Source organism: Pseudorca crassidens, chromosome Y (assembly GCF_039906515.1).
Source record: "Pseudorca crassidens isolate mPseCra1 chromosome Y, mPseCra1.hap1, whole genome shotgun sequence".
Lineage (NCBI taxonomy): Eukaryota > Metazoa > Chordata > Mammalia > Artiodactyla > Delphinidae > Pseudorca > Pseudorca crassidens.
Genome location: NC_090318.1, coordinates 1771356 through 1790250, shown reverse-complemented (window position 1 = coordinate 1790250; position 18895 = coordinate 1771356). Strand labels below are relative to the sequence as shown.

Sequence of the window (18895 nt, the reverse complement as noted above, 5' to 3'; positions counted from 1 at the left end):
GCCGGTTGGTCCGAGGCACAGGTGACCACCTGGCGTCGGAATTGTGGTAGAGGGAGGGGTAGTCCTGGGGGACTGAGCCCTTCACCTGTGGGGTCTGAGGCTACCTCTAGGTAGATGTGTCAGAATGGAGTTGAATGGTAGGACACCCTGCTGGAGTCGCAGAATTGCTTGTTGGTCTTGGAAAAGCCACACTTGGGAACTGGTGATCAAAATCTTTGAGCTTTTCAGAGGTGCCTTATTAATTCTCCATAAATGCCCATATATTTATTGCATTTATTCCTAATTATTTCCTGAAATGCTGATGTTTGTTTCGGTTCTGAATAGGGTTTATTAAAAATGTTACAGACTCTGAACACATCAGAATAAAATATTTAAAAGTCAATAATAAATGAGCACACGTCATCACAGCATCTGCCACGCCCTGCTTTGCTCCAGAGGCACATTCCTTCCTCCCCCAAGACGTAACCCCTATCCCAGCTGTGGTGTTACCCATTCTCCTGTTTCTCATTACGTGGGTGTGTCTCTGAAATTTAATTTTGCATTTTTTCATCCTGACATAAGTAGAGTAATGTCTGTGATGTACTTTCTTTGCACCATAAATTTGTTTCCTGGGGTCGTTGTCATAAATGACCACAAATCAGGTGGGTTAAAACCACAGACATCCACCCTCCCCCAGTCCTGGAGACCAGACGTCTGAGGTCAAGGTGTCCCAGGGCCGCGCTCCTTCCGGAGGCTCCAGGGGAGGGTCCTTCCCGCCTCTTCCAGCTTCTGGGGGCTCCAGGCGTCCCTGGGCTCGTGGCCGCGTCCCTCCCGTCTCTGCCTCTTGTCTTCACGTGGCTTCTCCTCTGTGTCTGGGTCTCTCCTGTTCTGTCTCTTAGAAGGACCCTTGGATGTAGGGCCACCTCATCCAGGAGGACCACATCTCAGAACCTTCATGGCTGCAAAGACCGCATTTCCAAATACAGTCCTGTTCAGGGACTAGGGCTTCAACATGTCTTTTGAGGGGTCACAGTTTACCCCAAAGCACTTAGTATTAAATGTCGGCGATCTGCCCATGTTGATGCATGTAGAAGTAGGTTATTGCTTACCATCCCTGTGAAGTCGTCCACCTGCACATACATCATGGTTCAGATCCATTCTCAGGGTCAAGGACACTTGGGTTCTTTCCGGTTCTTTCCTGTTACCGCAGCTTTGCCGTGAAGGGTCCTCCATGGATCTCCACATCTCACTTTCTTTAGGGAATATCGCAGGCAGTGACATTTTAAGGCTAGAAGGTTCTCACATGTTCACGTTTCCTGGGAATTCCATTTGGTTTTCCCAGTGCACAGTCCAGGTACTGAGAATTCCCAGGGGTTTACATCTTCATCATATGCGTTAAGTGTTGGACTTTTCAGTCTTTGCCAGCTTGGGTCCACTGCCGAGCTCTTCAGTCCTGGAGCAGGAAATGGCATTTGCTGTGTTTTAATTTACATTTGCATTTTCCGCAGTATCCTTGTGGTGGAACGGTGTCCGTGGGATTATTTGGCATCTGGACGCTGGCTTCCGGGAAATGCCTCTTCCCCGTGTTTCTAGGGGGTGTTTAGCCTTTGTGTTTTGGATTCATCTCTGTTCCTTATTCTGGCTGTTGGTTTGTATCGGTTATGTATGTTGCCAGTACTTTTTCCTTTGTATTTTCTGCTTCAAGAACATACAAGAAAGTAATATTGTATGGTTATAACCAAAGATATTGGAACATAGGAGAAGATATTGGAACATAGGAGAAAGATATTGGCACATAGGAGAAAAATACTTTGAAAATGGAGAAACAAAAAAATAGATACATGTATATCTGTGTGTATATCTGCACACTCGTACATATACATGCATACATATAGATGGAGTATGTGGCATATATCATTTGTGGAATGCACGTTGATTTATAACTTCCTAGATGCACATAGTTATATGGAAGATTATTTATTCAAGGGACATGATTCCTTCTCAAGTAATTTTGATATATTAAATACGGGGCTTCCCTGGTGGCCCAGTGGTTCAGAATCCACCTGGCAATGCAGGGGACACGGGTTCGAGTCCTGGTCTGGGAAGATCCCACATGCTGCGGAGCAACGTAGCCCGTGCACCACAACTACTGAGCCTGTGCTCTAGAGCCCGTGAGCCACAACTACTGAGCCCGCGTGCCACAGCTCCTGAAGCCCGTGCGCCTAGAGCCCGTGCTCCACAACAAGAGAAGCCACTGCAATGAGAAGCCCGCGCACCACAAAGAAGAGTAGCCCCCACTCGTGGCAACTAGAGAAAGCCCGCATGCAGCAACAAAGACCCAACGCAGCCAAAAATAAATGAATGAATGAATGAATAAATTTATAAAAAAAGAAATATTGAGATTCCAAAATTTCTATCCCATTATCAGAAGAATCCCATTATAACGGCCTCACTGATGACAATGTTCAGTATACTCTGAGCCTGTACTGCCTGTGGTGATGGCTTTGTGATTCATGGTATGTGGGAACAGGGAAATATAATTTCAAAATATAGGAAAACAATGTTAAAGAAAATAAATGTCTATTTCATTTTAAAAAAACAACAAAAAAAGAAGAGACAAAAACATGATTTTACCAGTTCCATCCCTGACACCTTCTACTTTCTAATAGATTTTCAATCTCAATTTTTTTTTAGCCATATGCTTATTTAATCTGCATATATGGATCAGACTGTCTCCTTTGTGTGCTGCTTTTGGAAATGTCCCCATCTACTCTCTAGGCAATTAAATAGTAGCTCGTGTATCATTTGTCCTGGTAGCTAATTTGTTATTTTGAAGGGAAAACATCTAATGTTTCTCTCTGAAGAATACTTATACCTATTGTCCTTTGTATATTATACTTTATCGTATGCTATGTTGTATATCATTCCTATCTTGCTTTTTTTTTGAGAAATTTATATATTTATGTTTGGCTGCGTTGGGTCTTTGTTGCTGTGCGCGGGCTTTCTCTTAGTTGCGGCGAGCGGGGGCTGCTCTTCGTTGTGGTGTGCGGGCTTCTCATTGTGGTGGTTTCTCTTGTGGCAGAGCTCGGGCTCTAGGCACACGGGCTTCAGTAGTTGTGGCGCACGGGCTCAGTAGTTGTGGCTCACGGGCTTAGTTGCTCTGCGGCAGGTGGGATCTTCCCGGACCAGGGCTCGAACCTGTGTCCCCTGCATTGGCAGGCGGATTCATAACCACTGCGCCGCCAGGGAAGTCCTCCTATCTTACTTTTTAAAAAATAAAGTATCAGTTTAATTTTATAAAGACCTGACCTACGGGGCACAGGGTTAGACAACTATGGGTTGGCTGCATGGTTTTGAGAATAAAGTTTTATTGGCACACGTGGCTGCTTTCATGTTACAAAGGCAGAGTTGAGAAGTTACAACAGAAACCGAAAAGCCCACAGAAGTCAAAAGCATTTCTTGTCTGGCCGTTTGCAGACAAAGCTGGCTGGCTCTGACCTAGAGAGGGGACTGCATTTTAGTTTCCTTTCCTCCCTTATGTGGGTGGTGTGGGTCAGTACATTCCCTAGAAGGGGTGGTCTTTATTTCTCGAATGATTCTGACCGTCGTGGAGCCTCATTCTGTGGGATTCTGTTCCCCAGCGACTTCACTGCGCACTTGCTTAGTGATATTTATCCTGGAGCTGGAGATCCCCTTTCTGTGCTGTTTTTTGACAAGTGTGGATGGTAAAGTTTTGATGATTTGTTTAAAAAAAAAGAAAAAGAAAAGAGAGAGAGAATTAAGAAGCTTTCTATTTCCTGCCCTTTTGCTCGGAATAGTCTAATTGTCATGAGAAGCTTTTGAAAAGTGGAACGATTCCCTTTGAAAACTCTCAGGGTTTGGGAGTTTTCAGAAAAGGAATTCTAAGTCCGCTTTCAAAATGCCTTCCATGCTTGTTGCTTGCTTGAGGGTTTCTTCCTCTTCTGTGGTTAGTTCTGGCAGCATCCTCCTATCGATAGAATCGTCTGTTTCCAGTGTTAGACTTGATGTGTTTTTACTAAACCTCTTTCCTCCAGCTCGGGAATGCTCCTGATTCCAGTTGAATGAAGTCAGCTACTCCCCTGGGCTCCGTTTAGACCTTCATTAACTCTTTTCAGTTTGCTTCTTCTCAGCTCACCTTTTAGTCTCTCAATTCTCAAGCAAAGGATGTTAAAATTTTTCAAATTTTACGTTCTTTCGCTAGCAAAACATCCACGCTTCGACATACTCCCTATTCCTCCAGGAATCCCTGTACATCCCGAGAGAGTACGTGGTGTTCTTTCTTTGTGGTCGAACATGGAGGTGAAGCTTGCACCTGCGAATCATTTTTAAAAAATCTTTTGATCATCACACGCACATTTGGGTTTAAAAGTGCAACCACAGGGCACTGAGTAATGGTGCTTTTATATATAAGAGAGGAAATTATGGAAACTGTAGCATTCCATAGTGGAAGCCTATTTGTTACCATGGTAATAAAGCAAAAGTGATGTGAGTTGTAAAAAGAAAAAAGTTGTAGGACAGTGGCAGGCTCTGATGTCACCTTTGTAATGATTGTATGTCATCATTATACATATTATTTCGTTACACGTACGTGTGTGTGCATGCATTGTGTGAAGTCTTCAAGGGTGTGCCCTCAGTCCCTGGGGGCCCGGGGGGGAGTGTAGAGGATTTATGTGTCTTTATGTCCCTTTATGTCATTTAATGGCATTCTTTTCTATCACTCCGAAACCTCTATTCTACATGTTATCAAAAGCCGTGGACTTGATTCCAAATTCAGAGCCGGTCCCCTGGGTAAACCAGTTAGTACCTTGAAACAACCCAGCAGGTTGCTACATTCATAAAGATAAGAGGCTTAATTGGTTCTTTCTACAAGCAAGTCAAGACCATTCCATTTGTCTGTGCCGTAGGGTCAGGGAAGGTCTTCAGAGGGAGTGAGTGCCCTTCAGGCGTCTAGGAAGCAGTTAGTAGCATCATAAATCAAATCTAGCTCCGATACAGAAAAACCTGCATCTCCCAGAGGCCGTCGGACCCTTGCATTTGGGGGTGTCATCCTGGCTGCCTTCCCGCACCCCCTCAAGGTCAACGCGTACCACGAAAAAATTGTACCACGATTTTCAATGCTGACTACCTCTGGTCCCCTGGTCGGGGCTCCTGTCCAATAAGCCCTTTGAAATTCCCTTTATCAGGTCTCCAATTACAAACGATCACATCTCCCCTGTGCAGTGTGCCCTTGTCAGAATAACATATGTGGCTGGCCGTGGTTGGTTCCCTTCACCACGCATCGAAATCTGTCCAGTGAAGACGGATCGGAAAGTCTGGTTCTTGGATGGATGCGCTCAGCGGCTGAGAGGCCTGGTTAAGCACCTCAGGGACACACGTCCAGGGAGCCTTCTGTCTCACCTCTGCGTCCTGAGCTGCTCCGTTGTCGGGGACCAAGCATCCAGGTGCAAGCACGCTGTCCCAGCAGCTTAAGACATGTGACACCCCCAGTTGACATTCCATCATGTCATAGGGACCCGCCATCCATGACTCCAGGCTCCTTGGAGGTCAGCCTCTCGCCGGAGATGCTGGGTGACCCAGGGGAAGCCCAAGGTCATCACAGGGGTCCTCATAAGAGAGGCTGGGGGGCTGAGGGTCAGAGAGGGAGAAGTGACGGCAGAAGCAGAGGTCATGGCTTCCTGGCTTTGAAGGTGGAACAGAGGACCACGGGCCAGGGGATGCAGTGGCCTCTCAGAGCTGAAAGAGGCAAGGAAACACTCTCCCCACGACACCTCGAGAAGGAATACAGCGCTGCCCGCACCTGGATTTTCGCCCAGATCCACTGTATGCTCCCGACCTCTTAGGATTTGAAGAAGATGATACCTTTGTGCTGTTTTGAGCCACGATTTTGTGATGATTCCCAAGAGCCCCCAGAGGAAATTCAGACACTCTCCTCTCTCCTTAGATCTCAAGTGTCCAGACCATCACCTTGTGGCTTTTTAAGCTCCTTGCCTTCAGATCCTGCCTTTCTGGGGCACGTTGATAAGACTCACCTCTCAGGTGGGCGCCTGCGTCACCTACCTGTGCCGGGCGCTGCCCCGGACGCCACGAGGGAATCCTTCTTGAAGCATCAGCCCCTCCCGTCCTGATGAGACCTTTGACGCACGTCTTAGAAACGCCCAGATGACGCCCACGACGTGCTGGATGTCGCACAGCACTTTGTAAACATCGGCGTGTTTAATCTGTATTCCAAGACCACGGGGCGGGCACGAATCCTGCCCCCAGTTTACCGAGGGGAACGTGGAGGGATTTTTTTTTTAACATTAGAAACGATTCGGTTTTATGAATGAACATATATTAAAATTCACAGTTTATAGTATAGTCTAAATAAAGTCTTTCAGAAATCCGCTGTAGGGTCCTTGATCGAAGCAAAGGTGACAAGCTTTCAGGAAACATCCTTGTCCTTCCGATACCGTGATCTGAGGATGGTGCACGTCACGCACCAGGCATGATGGAGTGTGTTTCCTGGGTGCCGTGTGCTGGGAAATGCATATCGGATTCTGAATAGACAGGAAGATGCTCTAAACAGTGCTCCCTCTGGGATAAATAACATCTCCCATTTTCTATACACCTTAGGAAAAAAAAAAAAGATCACATCACCTCAGATGGGATTCCCTAGGAGGCATGGAGCAGGGGGTTAGGGCGTGATGTCCTTCAGACTCGTGACATCTCTCTGCACAGAGCTGTGAAGACAGTTAGTAGGGCATCGGGAGGTATGTCCCAACATCGTACCAGGCAGTGGGTACTCCCTTCCTCAGCAATCTTCATGAGTGCTGAAAGGAGGAGGACGGTGTCAATGATCTGCCCTTGCAGTGGACGCAGGACACAAAAGATGCAGCCCTTGGAGAGGGTTGAAGGCTGGGCTAAGGTCCAAGGAGCCTGAACCAGGCTGGGACCATCAGTGATGCAGAAATAGCTCAAGATGAGGGTGGCCATACTGTCATTTCTCCCTTGTCTGCTGGGTCCCTCATCAGAACCCCAGATCCCCACAAATGGTGTGAGCTACCCCCATCTCCATTCTCCCCAGGACAACTGGTCCCAGCCCCAGTGAGTGTCTTAGATGTTGGGTCTGGACCTCTTCCCAGGACGCCCGATAACGGATGTCAATAGTGGTGTTATTACAGATGGCCAGTAGGCACACAAGAAGATACTCAACATCACTAATTATTAGAGAAATGCAAATCGATACTACAGTGAGGTATCACCTCACACTGGTCAGAATGACCATCGTTAAAAAGTCTACAAATAACAAATGCTGGAGAGGGTGTGGAGAAGAAGGGAACCCTCCTACACTGTTGGGGGGAATGTAAGTTGGTGCAGCCACTATGGAAAACAGTATGGAGATTCCTCAGAAAACTAAAAATAGAACTACCATATGATCTAGCAATCCCACTCCTGGACATATATCCAGACAAAACTCTAATTCAGAAAGATACGTGCACCCCAGTGTTCCTAGCAGCACTGTTTACAATAGCCAAGACATGGAAGCCACCCAAATGTCCATCAACAGGTGAATGGGTAAAGAAGGTGTGGTACATGTATACAATGGAATATTACTCAGCCATGAAAATGAATAGAATAATGCCACTTGCAGCAACATGGAAGGACCTGGAGATGATCGTACTAAGTGAAGTAAGTCACACAGAGAAAGACAAATGCCATGTGATCTCACTTACATGTGGAATCTAAAATATGGCACAAATGAACCTATCTACGAAACAGAAACACACCCACAGACACACAGAACACAGTTGTGGTTGCCAAGGGGGAGGGGAGATGGGGGAGGGATGGGTGGGAGTTCGGGATTAGCAGATACCAACTATTATATATAGAATGGATAAACAACAAGGTCCTACTGTAGAGCACAGGGAACTCTTCTCTATCCTGTGATAAACCATCATGGAAAAGAATATGAAGAAAGAAAGTGTCTCTATGTGTACAACTGAGTCACTTTGCAGCAGAAATTAGCACAGCATTGTAAATCAACTGTACTTCAAAAAAAACCCCAAAACAGCGATGTTGTAGGATCAGATGCACCCAGCCTACAGAGCAGCCTGTGGACTGGAGGGCGTGGTGGGATGGGCCTGGGGTCTGGTTAGAGGCCGGTGCAGAGGGGCAGAAGGAGTTCGTTTTGAAAATGATTCTAGAGACCAAGTCACGCATTCTTGACTGGTTGCCCGTGGAAAGTGAACCAAGAAAGACTCGGGTCATTTGGGGTTTCTGACTCAGGGAAGTCGGGGCGCATGGTGGTGGCTGTCCAGGAAACGGGGGAACTGGCGGGTGGGGATGGAAGGGTGATTGACCCTGAGGTGTGTCCGTAGGGTCTCAGCCTGGGTGCCACGGGGATGTTTCCGAGACGTGTTTCGAAGGCATCATTAGGAATGGGGGTGGGGGATGCTTCAGAAGGATTCCCTCGTGGTGTTCAGGGCAGCGCCTGGCACACGTAAGTGCTGCAGGAGTTTCTGCTGCTCCCACTGAAGCTGCTTGGACCAGTACCATGACCTCTTTTGTCTGTTGGGTTCTAGCTCAAAAGGCTTTGGGGAAAGGTGTGCTGGTTATTTCCTCTTCATGCTTTTTGGATAACCTGAAGACATTCTCATTTAAATACAGAGTTGGGACATGTAGTCATCAGCTCAGGCTGCCCCAGTAGAACACTGCAGACTGGGCAGCTTAAACAACAGACATTTGTTTCTCCAGGTTTCGGAGGCTGGGAGTCTGAGATTACGGTGTGGGCAGATTAGTCCCTGGCAAGGCTGTCTTCCTGGCTTACAGATGCCGCCTTCTTGCCGTGTCCTCACGTGGTGGAGAGGGAGCTCTGGGGCATCTTCTTTTCTTTTAAGGACACTAATCCCATCCTGGGGGCCCCACCCTCATGACCTCATCTAACCCTAATCCCCTCCCAAAGGCTCCATCTCCTAATAGCACCCCGTTGGGGATAAGAGCTTCAGTGTATGAACTCGGGGGTTGCACACATTCCATCCATAGCAGGACGTATGCATTCACTGGACACCTGTTTAAGAAGCATCTCCCACCCGCCATGGACGTTGCTGGTCTCAGGTCTATGTGGCAGAACCTGAGCGTCGGGGGCCGGACACCCACACAAACACCTGGCATCTGGGTGAGGAAGCTGAGGCTAACAGAGAGTGGTGGCTTTAGCAAGGTCTCCTGGGTCACGAGAGGTGATGCAGAAATTGAACCCTGGTCCTGGGACCCGCAATTCTTTGGTGCCACTCCCTCCTCCAGAGGAGGTAGCTAACTGTCCCAAAGTTAACGTTGGGCGTGGGAGGGGGTGTGTGTTGTGCATGTGACCGAGTGCACGTGTGCCTGCTTATACACACGTGTGCATCTCAGCGTCTACCAGACTTCCTTCCTTTCACTCAGGCATGATGTACCATCACCCTGATGGGTGAGGGTTAGGACAGTGACATCGGATGTCGGGAAGAAGAAATGCATAAAACCGTCCATTTCGTGAGCTGTCAAAACATTTAGGAATTAAAAAGTACAAATGAAGTCTCATTTCTTCTATCTTTATCATCTGCCCAGGGCTTGGAAATGTTCTGCAAATGCTCGGGGGTGGCTGTTTTTAGCCCAGCATCTATCATGTGTTTAAGTGGGATAAGTGGATGAGATTAATTCTCCGTGAGATACGTGAGCACGAAGAACAGCTCTTTTTTTTTCCTGTCCTTTTCTGTGTCAGAGAACTACCTGGCTGGGCAGGGCCACCCTGGGTGAGTGTGTGTACATGCATGTAAGTGTATTTGTGTGCATGGGTGTATATGTGTGTGCATGTGAATGCACGTGTGTGTGAATGTGTGCATGAGGGTATGTGTGTGTGCCTATGAATGTGTGTGCATGGCAGTATATGTGTGTGCATGTGACTGTGTGCATGTGACTGTGCATGGGGTATATGTGTGTGCATGTGAATGTGTGTGCATGTGATTGTGCATGTGAATGTGTGTATGGGTGTATATGTATGAGTGCATGTGACTGTGTGTATGGGTGTGTGTGCATGTGACTGCATGGGGGTATATGTGTGTGAATGTGTGGATGGGTGTATATGTGTGCATGGGTGTGTGTACATGTGAATGCATGTGTGCATGGGTGTGTGTGCATGTGAATGTGTGCATGTAAATGTGTGTGTGAATGTGTGTGTGGATGGGTGTATATGTGTGTGTGCATGTGAGTGTGTGTGGATGGGTGTATATGTGTGTGCATGTGACTATGCATGGGGTATATGTGTGTGTGCATGTGAATGTGTGTGTGGATGGGTGTATACGTGTGTGTGCATGGGGGTATATGTGTGTGCATGTGAATGTGTGCATGTAAATCCGTGTGTGTGCACGTGAATGTGTGTGTGAATGGGTGTATATGTGTGTGTGCATGGGGGTATATGTGTGTATGCATGTGACTGTATGCATGGGGTATATGTGTGTGCATGTGAATGTGTGCATGTAAATCCGTGTGTGTGCATGTGAATGTGTGTGTGGATGGGTGTATATGTGTGTGTGCATGGGGGTATATGTGTGTGCATGTGAATGTGTGTGTGTGCATGGGGGTATATGTGTGTGCAAGTGAATGTGTGTGTGTGTGGGTGTAAATGTGTGAGTGCGTGTGACTGTGTGTGCACGGGGGTATCTGTGCTTCGAAGTCCCTTTCCTTCAGAAACAGGATGATCAACAGATTTCCATTGCAATCCCGTCTCCTGACAGTAGCTGAATTTTGGGCCCAGTGCTGTGTCCTTTGGGCATCCCACGCTCATGTCCGGCACACCACAGGCAGTACCTTCTGAAACTGCCATCCTTGTGTCTTAGTTGGACATGCGGATCACAAGCACTGTTACCCAGACAAGAGGACTTCCAACCTGTGGGGGAAATGGACCCCCAGATACGGCCTGCTGGAGGACCCAAAAGAAGCAGCCTCTAAAAAGAGGGCTGGACACATCCCAGGGAAATCCCAGGAGCGGGGGAGCCTGCGGCTGCAACAGAGCAGGTGTTTCTGATGGAGGTGACTCACTCTGGGGGTGAAACACGGCAGGGGGTTTCCGGGCATGGACCCCTGAATCCTCGGCCTGGAGGACGGTTGACTTACGAAGCAAGCTCGTCCCAGGAGCCGATTGAAGGATCTGTTGGCCAAGGAGGTGTACATCCATCCTAACAAGAACGTCTCAGACACCACTGAAGGGAAGAGCAGTTCCTCTGTCTTGTGATAATGTATAACGGAAAATCACCTGGAAAATGTATGTGTGGGACCCTCCCAGCTCTCACCCTGCGGCCCACGCTCTGCACGTGGCTGTGCCTGGTCTGGATTTTATCACAAGTGGAATCACAAGGAGATGCCGTCTTGGATTCTGTGAGTCGTTCTTGGAAATCCTCAGCCCTGCGGGGGTCCTGGGTACCCCAGTATCTATAGTCAGTGGGTCCGGAGTGCAGGAGGACCCCAGAGACGTGTGGTGAGCACCGTTAAGGAGAACCGAGGCCATAAACACGCAGAGGCTTTGCCACCTCTGGGTGGACAGCACCAGAATCGAATCACAGTTGAGGTGGAAACAGAACCCTGGTCCTAGCCACTGCCCCAGGAAGACAGGTAAATCCAACCTCCATTCCCAGAAAACAGACTCGGGGCACATGCGACGTGCAGGCAGCGTCTCCTATTTAAATGAGTAAATCCTTTTTTCTTGGAGGATTTTTGTTTAATACATCTGAAAAGAATGGCATATACAGAAAACCGGATGTGAGAAAGCATCGGAGCAACACTGACAAATTGACAAGGATGAGACTTGGGGCTGGTGGAATAGGTGACCTACGTGTTTCTAAAAGTTGGAAACTGCACCTAAAATAAGATGAAAAAACCCCTATCAGCACTTGGGGAAAAAACCCCAAAACACTTAGGAGTCTTCATAAGACTGCGTGTCAGATCAATATGCTTTATACTTTATAACTGACGTATATAACATTGTATAACTTTATCTCCATAAAAAAGTAGTAGAATCCTGTCTAAAGGAGCTCGTTGCTACAGTGAAATGAATGTTTTTTCCTGAAGAGGCGTGACCCCTGACCCCTCCTGACCCCATGGCCACCCCTTCCCACCCCGTCCCAGCACATGAGAACACAGGCTTTCCAGTAACGCGTGTTCCCCTCTGCGGACTTTCTTGCAAACCTTCAGGTTCCTCCTGGGAGACGCCCATATGTTCCAGATAGTCTTCGTCAACTCATGTCTTGACCGTAGAGTCCCAGGATCTTGCTTCCTTGAGTATGGGACCCGGTAACATCAAAGGAACAGTTAACCTGGCTGCCCTCCGCAGTTTCCCATCTTTGTCATGTCCAGTGCTTTTGGCAGGTGGGTACACAGCCCTCTTGGGAGATCACACGGGGAGGTGTTGGTCTTCCAGACAATACCTTCAGAGTCGCGGCTTCTCTGCCTGTCAGACGGCTCCGTGGAGTAAAGGAAGCTTTGCCCTGCACTTCTCTTCTTAACCTTCTCCAGCCCGATTGTAAGTGGCGGGGGATATTTGTCATCACGACTTCCGAGATAGCCCTTTTGAGCACGTCTGAATCCAGAAAAATGTGACCGTGGGGTTGTTTCCTGGCCTGCGTGTGTACCTGAGGGTCCCACAATGGTACGCTCTTAGAGGCACACGAGAAGGACCAGGGCTAGGCGCGTTCAGCGGATTTCCAAAAGTGTGTTACGTGCGATGAGCTCCTGAAAAGTCATCGTCATGACAGTAAGATGAGGGGATTATGTAGGTTTCTGGACACTGAATCGTAGCCCCAAAGCCCCTCACTTCCCACAAGGTCTAATCCCTTGAACTTCTCTGCCTGGTTCTTTTAATCCACTGGTTCTTTTTTTTTTTGCAGTTTTTAAAAAATTATAGTTGATTTACAGTGTTTCAGGTGTACAGAAAAGTGGTTCAGTTTTATATATATATGTTCTTTTTCTGATTCTTTTCAATTACAGGTTCTTACAAGATTTTGAATATAGTTCCCTGTGCTGTACAGTAGGACCTTTACATATAATAGTGTGTGTCTGTTAGTCCCAAACTCCTAATTTATCCCTGCCCCCGTTTCCCCTTTGATATCTGTAGCTCTGTTTTCTGTTTGTGAATCTGTTTGTGTTTCATAAATAAGTTCATTTGTATTACTTTTTAGACTCTGCATATAAGTGATGTCATATGGTATTTGTCTTTGTCTGACCTCACTTAGTACGATAATCTCTAGGTCCATCCATGTTGCTGCAAATGGCATTATGTCATTCTTTTCCATGGCTGAGTAATACTCCATCACACACACACACAGAGTTATATATATACACCCCACCACCCCACGTCTTCTTCTAATCCACTGACCATGCCCAGGGACCAGCTCCCAACCCAAAACACAGGGTGTCTGGCGTTCAAACCTTCCTCCTTCCCTCCTACTGCCCGAGGTCCACTTTTCTCAATCTCTTCTCAGCCTTTCAAGCTTTTTCTTGAACTTACAGTTCTCCTGCTGTAACTCTCCTCACTGCATGGAAACCAAGAACCTTTCTGCCGTCTCGACGTTTCCACCTCAAATTGCTAAATGTCGTGCGTTCAACACAGAGGCGGAACCGTCATCTGCTCTGAGCCAACGAGCAAGCATTTCGGTTTCATCAGGCGTTGGCCATACAGCAGAAACGAACACCGCGTTGTAAACAACTCTACTTCAATAAAAATAAACTTTTTAGAAAAGAGTTGGAGACCTGAGTATTTACACTGGGGCCTTCGTATGCATCTATCGAAATGGATTAACCCAATGTGGAAGTACAGCCCACTTGGGTTCACCTTCCTGCACCCATGGAGGCTGGGCTGCCCCACCGTGTCCGGCCCGGCTTTGCGCCTGAGTCCATGGAAGAAGGTCGGAGGTGCTGTCTCACCCACAGTGTCTGTGAGCGTGGCGACCCCCGTGTCTCTGCTCTGAAAATTGACTTCTGTTCTTCTTTCCTTCTCCCTGCAGACGCCGGATGAGGGAGCCCGGACCTCCGTCTACGCGGCGGTCACCCCAGCGCTGGAAGGCCGTGGGGGCTGCTATCTTTACAACGAGAAAGAGACCAAGTCTCTGGGGGTCACGTACGACCTGGAGCTTCAGCGACAGCTGTGGGCCAGAAGTTGCCAGATGACGGGCATCGCCGACGTGACCCAGGAGGTCTTCTAGGGTTAGCCACCCGCCGGGGAGACCGTGATCTGCCAGGCGCGTGCAGGTGTGTCTGTGCTGGACCACGTGTCTGCGTCGTTCACATCCCCCGCCCTTGGGGCTCTGTCTCCCCAGCGTCTCCCGTCGGCTTCCTTGCCCTGGGCCAGAACTTGAGGAGAAGAGGAATGCTGAGTGCGACCCCAAGCAGCTGGTCCTCAGCCATGAATCTCGTGATCCCCAATGTGTCCAGTTGTACCGGGTGCCCTGAGTCATTAAACCCTGCCAGCCACGCAGGTGGTGTTCTTGCTTAGCACAGAGGCGCCGAGGACCCTGGGGTAGAAACATCCGGGTGAAACAAACACTTTCAAGGGGGCCTGGGACTCTTGGGCGCTGGTGGCTTTGAGGGTGTCCTGTGTCCCCTGTTCTCTCACTCGCAATTTGTGCCAGAGGTGCGGCTCTGACTTGTGGGTCCTGGAAAGGGAGAGACGTGAGCCTTCCTTAGTGTGTTGATCAAGGGTCATGTGACCACCCTAACCCTCTGCCCCACCATCTTTAGGGGGACCAGGTCCTAGGGGCTTCCTGCCGCCATTAGGGCATCTATCAGGGCTCTCACCCCGTGACTCATGGAAAGACCCTCAACAGAGGGGTAGGGAATTCTGTAGGACACGGGGTAAGAAAGGGGGCCTGGACACCTGTCACCGTGGGGTCTGCGGGACGGGGCCTGGACACCTGTCACTATGGGGTCTGTGGCACAGGGACGGGGCCTGGACACCTGTCACCATGGGCATCTGTAGGATGGGGCCTGGACACCTGTCACCATGGGGTCTGTAGGATGGAGCCTGGACACCTGTCACCATGGAGTCTGTAGGATGGCACCTGGACACCTGTCACCGTGGAGTCTGTAGGATGGCACCTGGACACCTGTCTCCATGGGGTCTGTGGCACAGGGACAGGGCCTGGACACCTGTCACCATGGGGTCTGTAGGACAGGGCCTGGACACCTGTCACCATGGGGTTTGTGGCACAGGGACGGGGCCTGGACACCTGTCACCATGGGGTCTGTGGGACGGGGCCTGGACATCTGTCACCATGGGTCTGTGGGACGGGGCCTGGACACCTGTCACCATGGGGTTTGTGGCACAGGGACAGGGCCTGGACACCTGTCACCATGGGTCTGTGGGACGGGGCCTGGACACCTGTCACCGTGGGGTCTGCGGGACGGGGCCTGGACACCTGTCACTGTGGGATTCCCCCACCATTGCTGAGGGCCTTAGCCCAGGAATGGCAGCTTTGCTGCCCACCTGCCCTTCAGTGGCCACATGAAGCCTCCCTCCCGGTGCCTGCCCCTTCGCCTCATCGCCTGTGAGCACAGGCGTGATGGGGTCTGTAGGACAGGGATGGGGCCTGGATACCTGTCACCATGGGGTCTGTGGGACGGGGCCTGGACACCTGTCACCGTGGGGTCTGTGGGACGGGGCCTGGGCACCTGTCTCCATGGGGTCTGTGGGACGGGGCCTGGGCACCTGTGGGCACAGGCGTGCTGGGGTCTGCGGGACGGGGCCTGGGCACCTGTCACCGTGGGGTCTGCGGGACGGGGCCTGGGCGCCTGTGAGCACAGGCGTGCTGGGGTCTGCGGGACGGGGCCTGGGCACCTGTCACCGTGGGGTCTGCGGGACGGGGCCTGGGCACCTGTGGGCACAGGCGTGCTGGGGTCTGCGGGACGGGGCCTGGGCACCTGTCACCGTGGGGTCTGCGGGACGGGGCCTGGGCGCCTGTGGGCACAGGCGTGATGGGGTCTGTAGGACAGGGACGGGGCCTGGGCACCTGTGAGCACAGGCGTGCTGGGGTCTGTGGGACGGGGCCTGGGCGCCTGTGAGCACAGGCGTGCTGGGGTCTGCGGGACGGGGCCTGGGCGCCTGTGGGCACAGGCGTGCTGGGGTCTGTGGGACGGGGCCTGGGCGCCTGTGAGCACAGGCGTGCTGGGGTCTGCGGGACGGGGCCTGGGCGCCTGTCTCCATGGGGTCTGCGGGACGGGGCCTGGGCGCCTGTGGGCACAGGCGTGCTGGGTCTGCGGGACGGGGCCTGGGCACCTGTCTCCATGGGGTCTGCGGGACGGGGCCTGGGCGCCTGTGGGCACAGGCGTGCTGGGGTCTGTGGGACGGGGCCTGGGCGCCTGTGAGCACAGGCGTGCTGGGGTCTGCGGGACGGGGCCTGGGCGCCTGTCTCCATGGGGTCTGCGGGACGGGGCCTGGGCGCCTGTGGGCACAGGCGTGCTGGGTCTGCGGGACGGGGCCTGGGCACCTGTCTCCATGGGGTCTGCGGGACGGGGCCTGGGCGCCTGTGGGCACAGGCGTGCTGGGGTCTGTGGGACGGGGCCTGGGCGCCTGTGAGCACAGGCGTGCTGGGGTCTGCGGGACGGGGCCTGGGCGCCTGTCTCCATGGGGTCTGCGGGACGGGGCCTGGGCGCCTGTGAGCACAGGCGTGCTGGGGTCTGCGGGACGGGGCCTGGGCGCCTGTCTCCATGGGGTCTGCGGGACGGGGCCTGGGCGCCTGTGGGCACGGGCGTGCTCCTCTCCCGGAGGCGTGTGCAGGGCGTGGATTCTGCGTCACACCGCGGTACTAACGCAGTAGCAGCAATCATGTCGAGTGCCCCGTGCTTCCCTGGATCTGGGTGCCCATCGCTGTCTGTCAGGCTCTTCCTGAACTAGTTTCATCGTGGGCCTTCCAGGGCCTGCAGACCCTGCAGACCCTTTCAGCAGCGTGACGGCCGCCCTCTATGCCTTGGAGACAGGTCAGTGGTGGGACCATCCTGGTTTCATCCAGTTCCCTCTGTAGTGGCTTGAATGGTGGCTTCTCAAGATACATGTCCACATCCTAACCCCTGAAACCTGCACATGTGTTCCTATTGGGAAAAGAATCATTGCAGATGTCATTAAGGTCTTAAGATGGGGACACCATCCTAGCTTATCCAGGTAGGGCGAATGTACTCACAAGGTTGCTTATTGGAAACAGGGAGAGGGGGAACTGATTACAGAAGAGGGAGGGGGTCATGTGACCACAGAGTCAGAGATGGGAGGGATGCGGCCACAAGTCCAGGGACGCCTGGAGCCCCCAGAAGCTGGAAGAGGCGGGAAGGACCCTCCCCTGGAGCCTCTTCAGGGAGCGCAGCCCCGCATCTTCAGAACTGAGAGAGAATAAATTTCAGTTGCTTTAAGATACCAGCACCTTGATGGTGATTTGTTACAAGAAACTCATACAGTTGTTGACACATGTGAACATCTCTAGCAGCTTAGTGGACCTTTGCCTGGGCATCCGGGCCCGCCCTGCCTCACCCACCAGTCAGGCAAGGAAGGCTCAATCCTCTCTCTGAGAATGGCTCTTGGGTTCTCAAATTCCAACATGGAGAGATCAGACATTTAGAATGCTAGCGAAAGGACTCTGTGTGTTTCCTGCCAGACTGCACCCTGAATTTCAAGACCAGGGACCACTGGTCAGCTAACCATGCATTCCCTCAATTGGCAAAATCCCACTGAGGCCCCAAACCTGATGTCAGCCCCCAGCACATTCATGCGTTGGAATAACAGCCAGCAGCTCTTCCAGAGTGGGGTTCACACTACACTAGATAGATAGATAGATAGATAGATAGGTAGGTACATAGATAGATAGGTAGGTAGATAGATAGATAGACAGACAGATAGATAGAAAGGGTTTCCGGGTCAGCAAACTTTTTATATATAGGACCAGTTAATAAATATCTTCATATTTTAGGGCTTTATGATCTATTACAACTGCTCAACTCTTCCATATGACACACAAGCATGTACACACACTACGCTAACGTGTGGCTGTGTTCTAATAAACCTTTATTTACAGAAAAGGGGGGAGGTCAGATTTATCCGAGGCCCGTACTTTGTTGACCTTGGTTTTGACCCCTGTGTGCCACGTGGAGCCTTGTAAGTCCTGTCGTATGGGTGGGCATTTAGCCTCAGAAAGACTCGGTGTCTCACCCAGTTTCGAGTTCCTGCTGACCCTTAGGAGGGAACCTCAGGGGTGTCTAACCCCAGAGACCATGTTTTCCTTACAGATGAACAAGATGTTATGAGTTCTGTGTCGTGCAACCAGGAGACGGTGGTGTAAAAGGACAGGAGACCAGGACGTGTACGTTTGAGGTCCTCACCTCCTTGCCTGCATCCTGCTGTGGTTGGCAGAGCTGAGACCGCAGCGTCTGGGACTGTTCATGTGGTGGCCTGAGAGGAACAAACCAGGGCCCCTTCTGCAGGTGCGCAGACTCTGCAGGATGTCCGCTCGGATAAGAAACATCCTGACACCCTTCCCGGGAGAACCATAGGGTGACAAGGAGGCTCCCGGGGACCGTGGACCAGCACGAGGAAGAGAGCTGCCAGAGGGTCAGAGATTCCTGTCCCCCTTCATCACAGTTGCAGGGGAGGTGATGATTACGGTGTGAAGCCACAAGACGATTTGTGGGTCCTGGTGGCCCGTGGCTCAGATCACTGTGTGAAGATGGGGGCGCATGGTCCCAGTGGAAGACCCTGCTTATTCAAACAGCTCACTATTATGTCGTGTATAAGAGTGTCCTGGGCGGCTGTAACACAGGACCACAAACTGGGAGTCTGAAAAGAACAGAAATTCATCCAGCCCCCGGTCCTGGAGACCAGACGTCTGAGGTCAAGATGTCCCAGAGCTGTGCTCCC

General features: G+C 51.0%; 1 protein-coding gene across 1 annotated transcript in view; it reads left to right on the top strand.

Annotated features, from left to right (window-relative positions):
• Positions 1-14476, top strand: part of LOC137217865 (dehydrogenase/reductase SDR family member on chromosome X-like) — a 193738-nt gene extending 179262 nt beyond the window's left edge. Inside the window, exon 7 of the mRNA XM_067724857.1 lies at positions 14007-14476. Coding sequence (XP_067580958.1) covers positions 14007-14204 — 198 coding nt within the window. The 3' untranslated portion in view covers positions 14205-14476. The remainder of the gene's footprint in view (positions 1-14006) is intronic.
• Positions 14477-18895: the final 4419 nt, after the last annotated feature.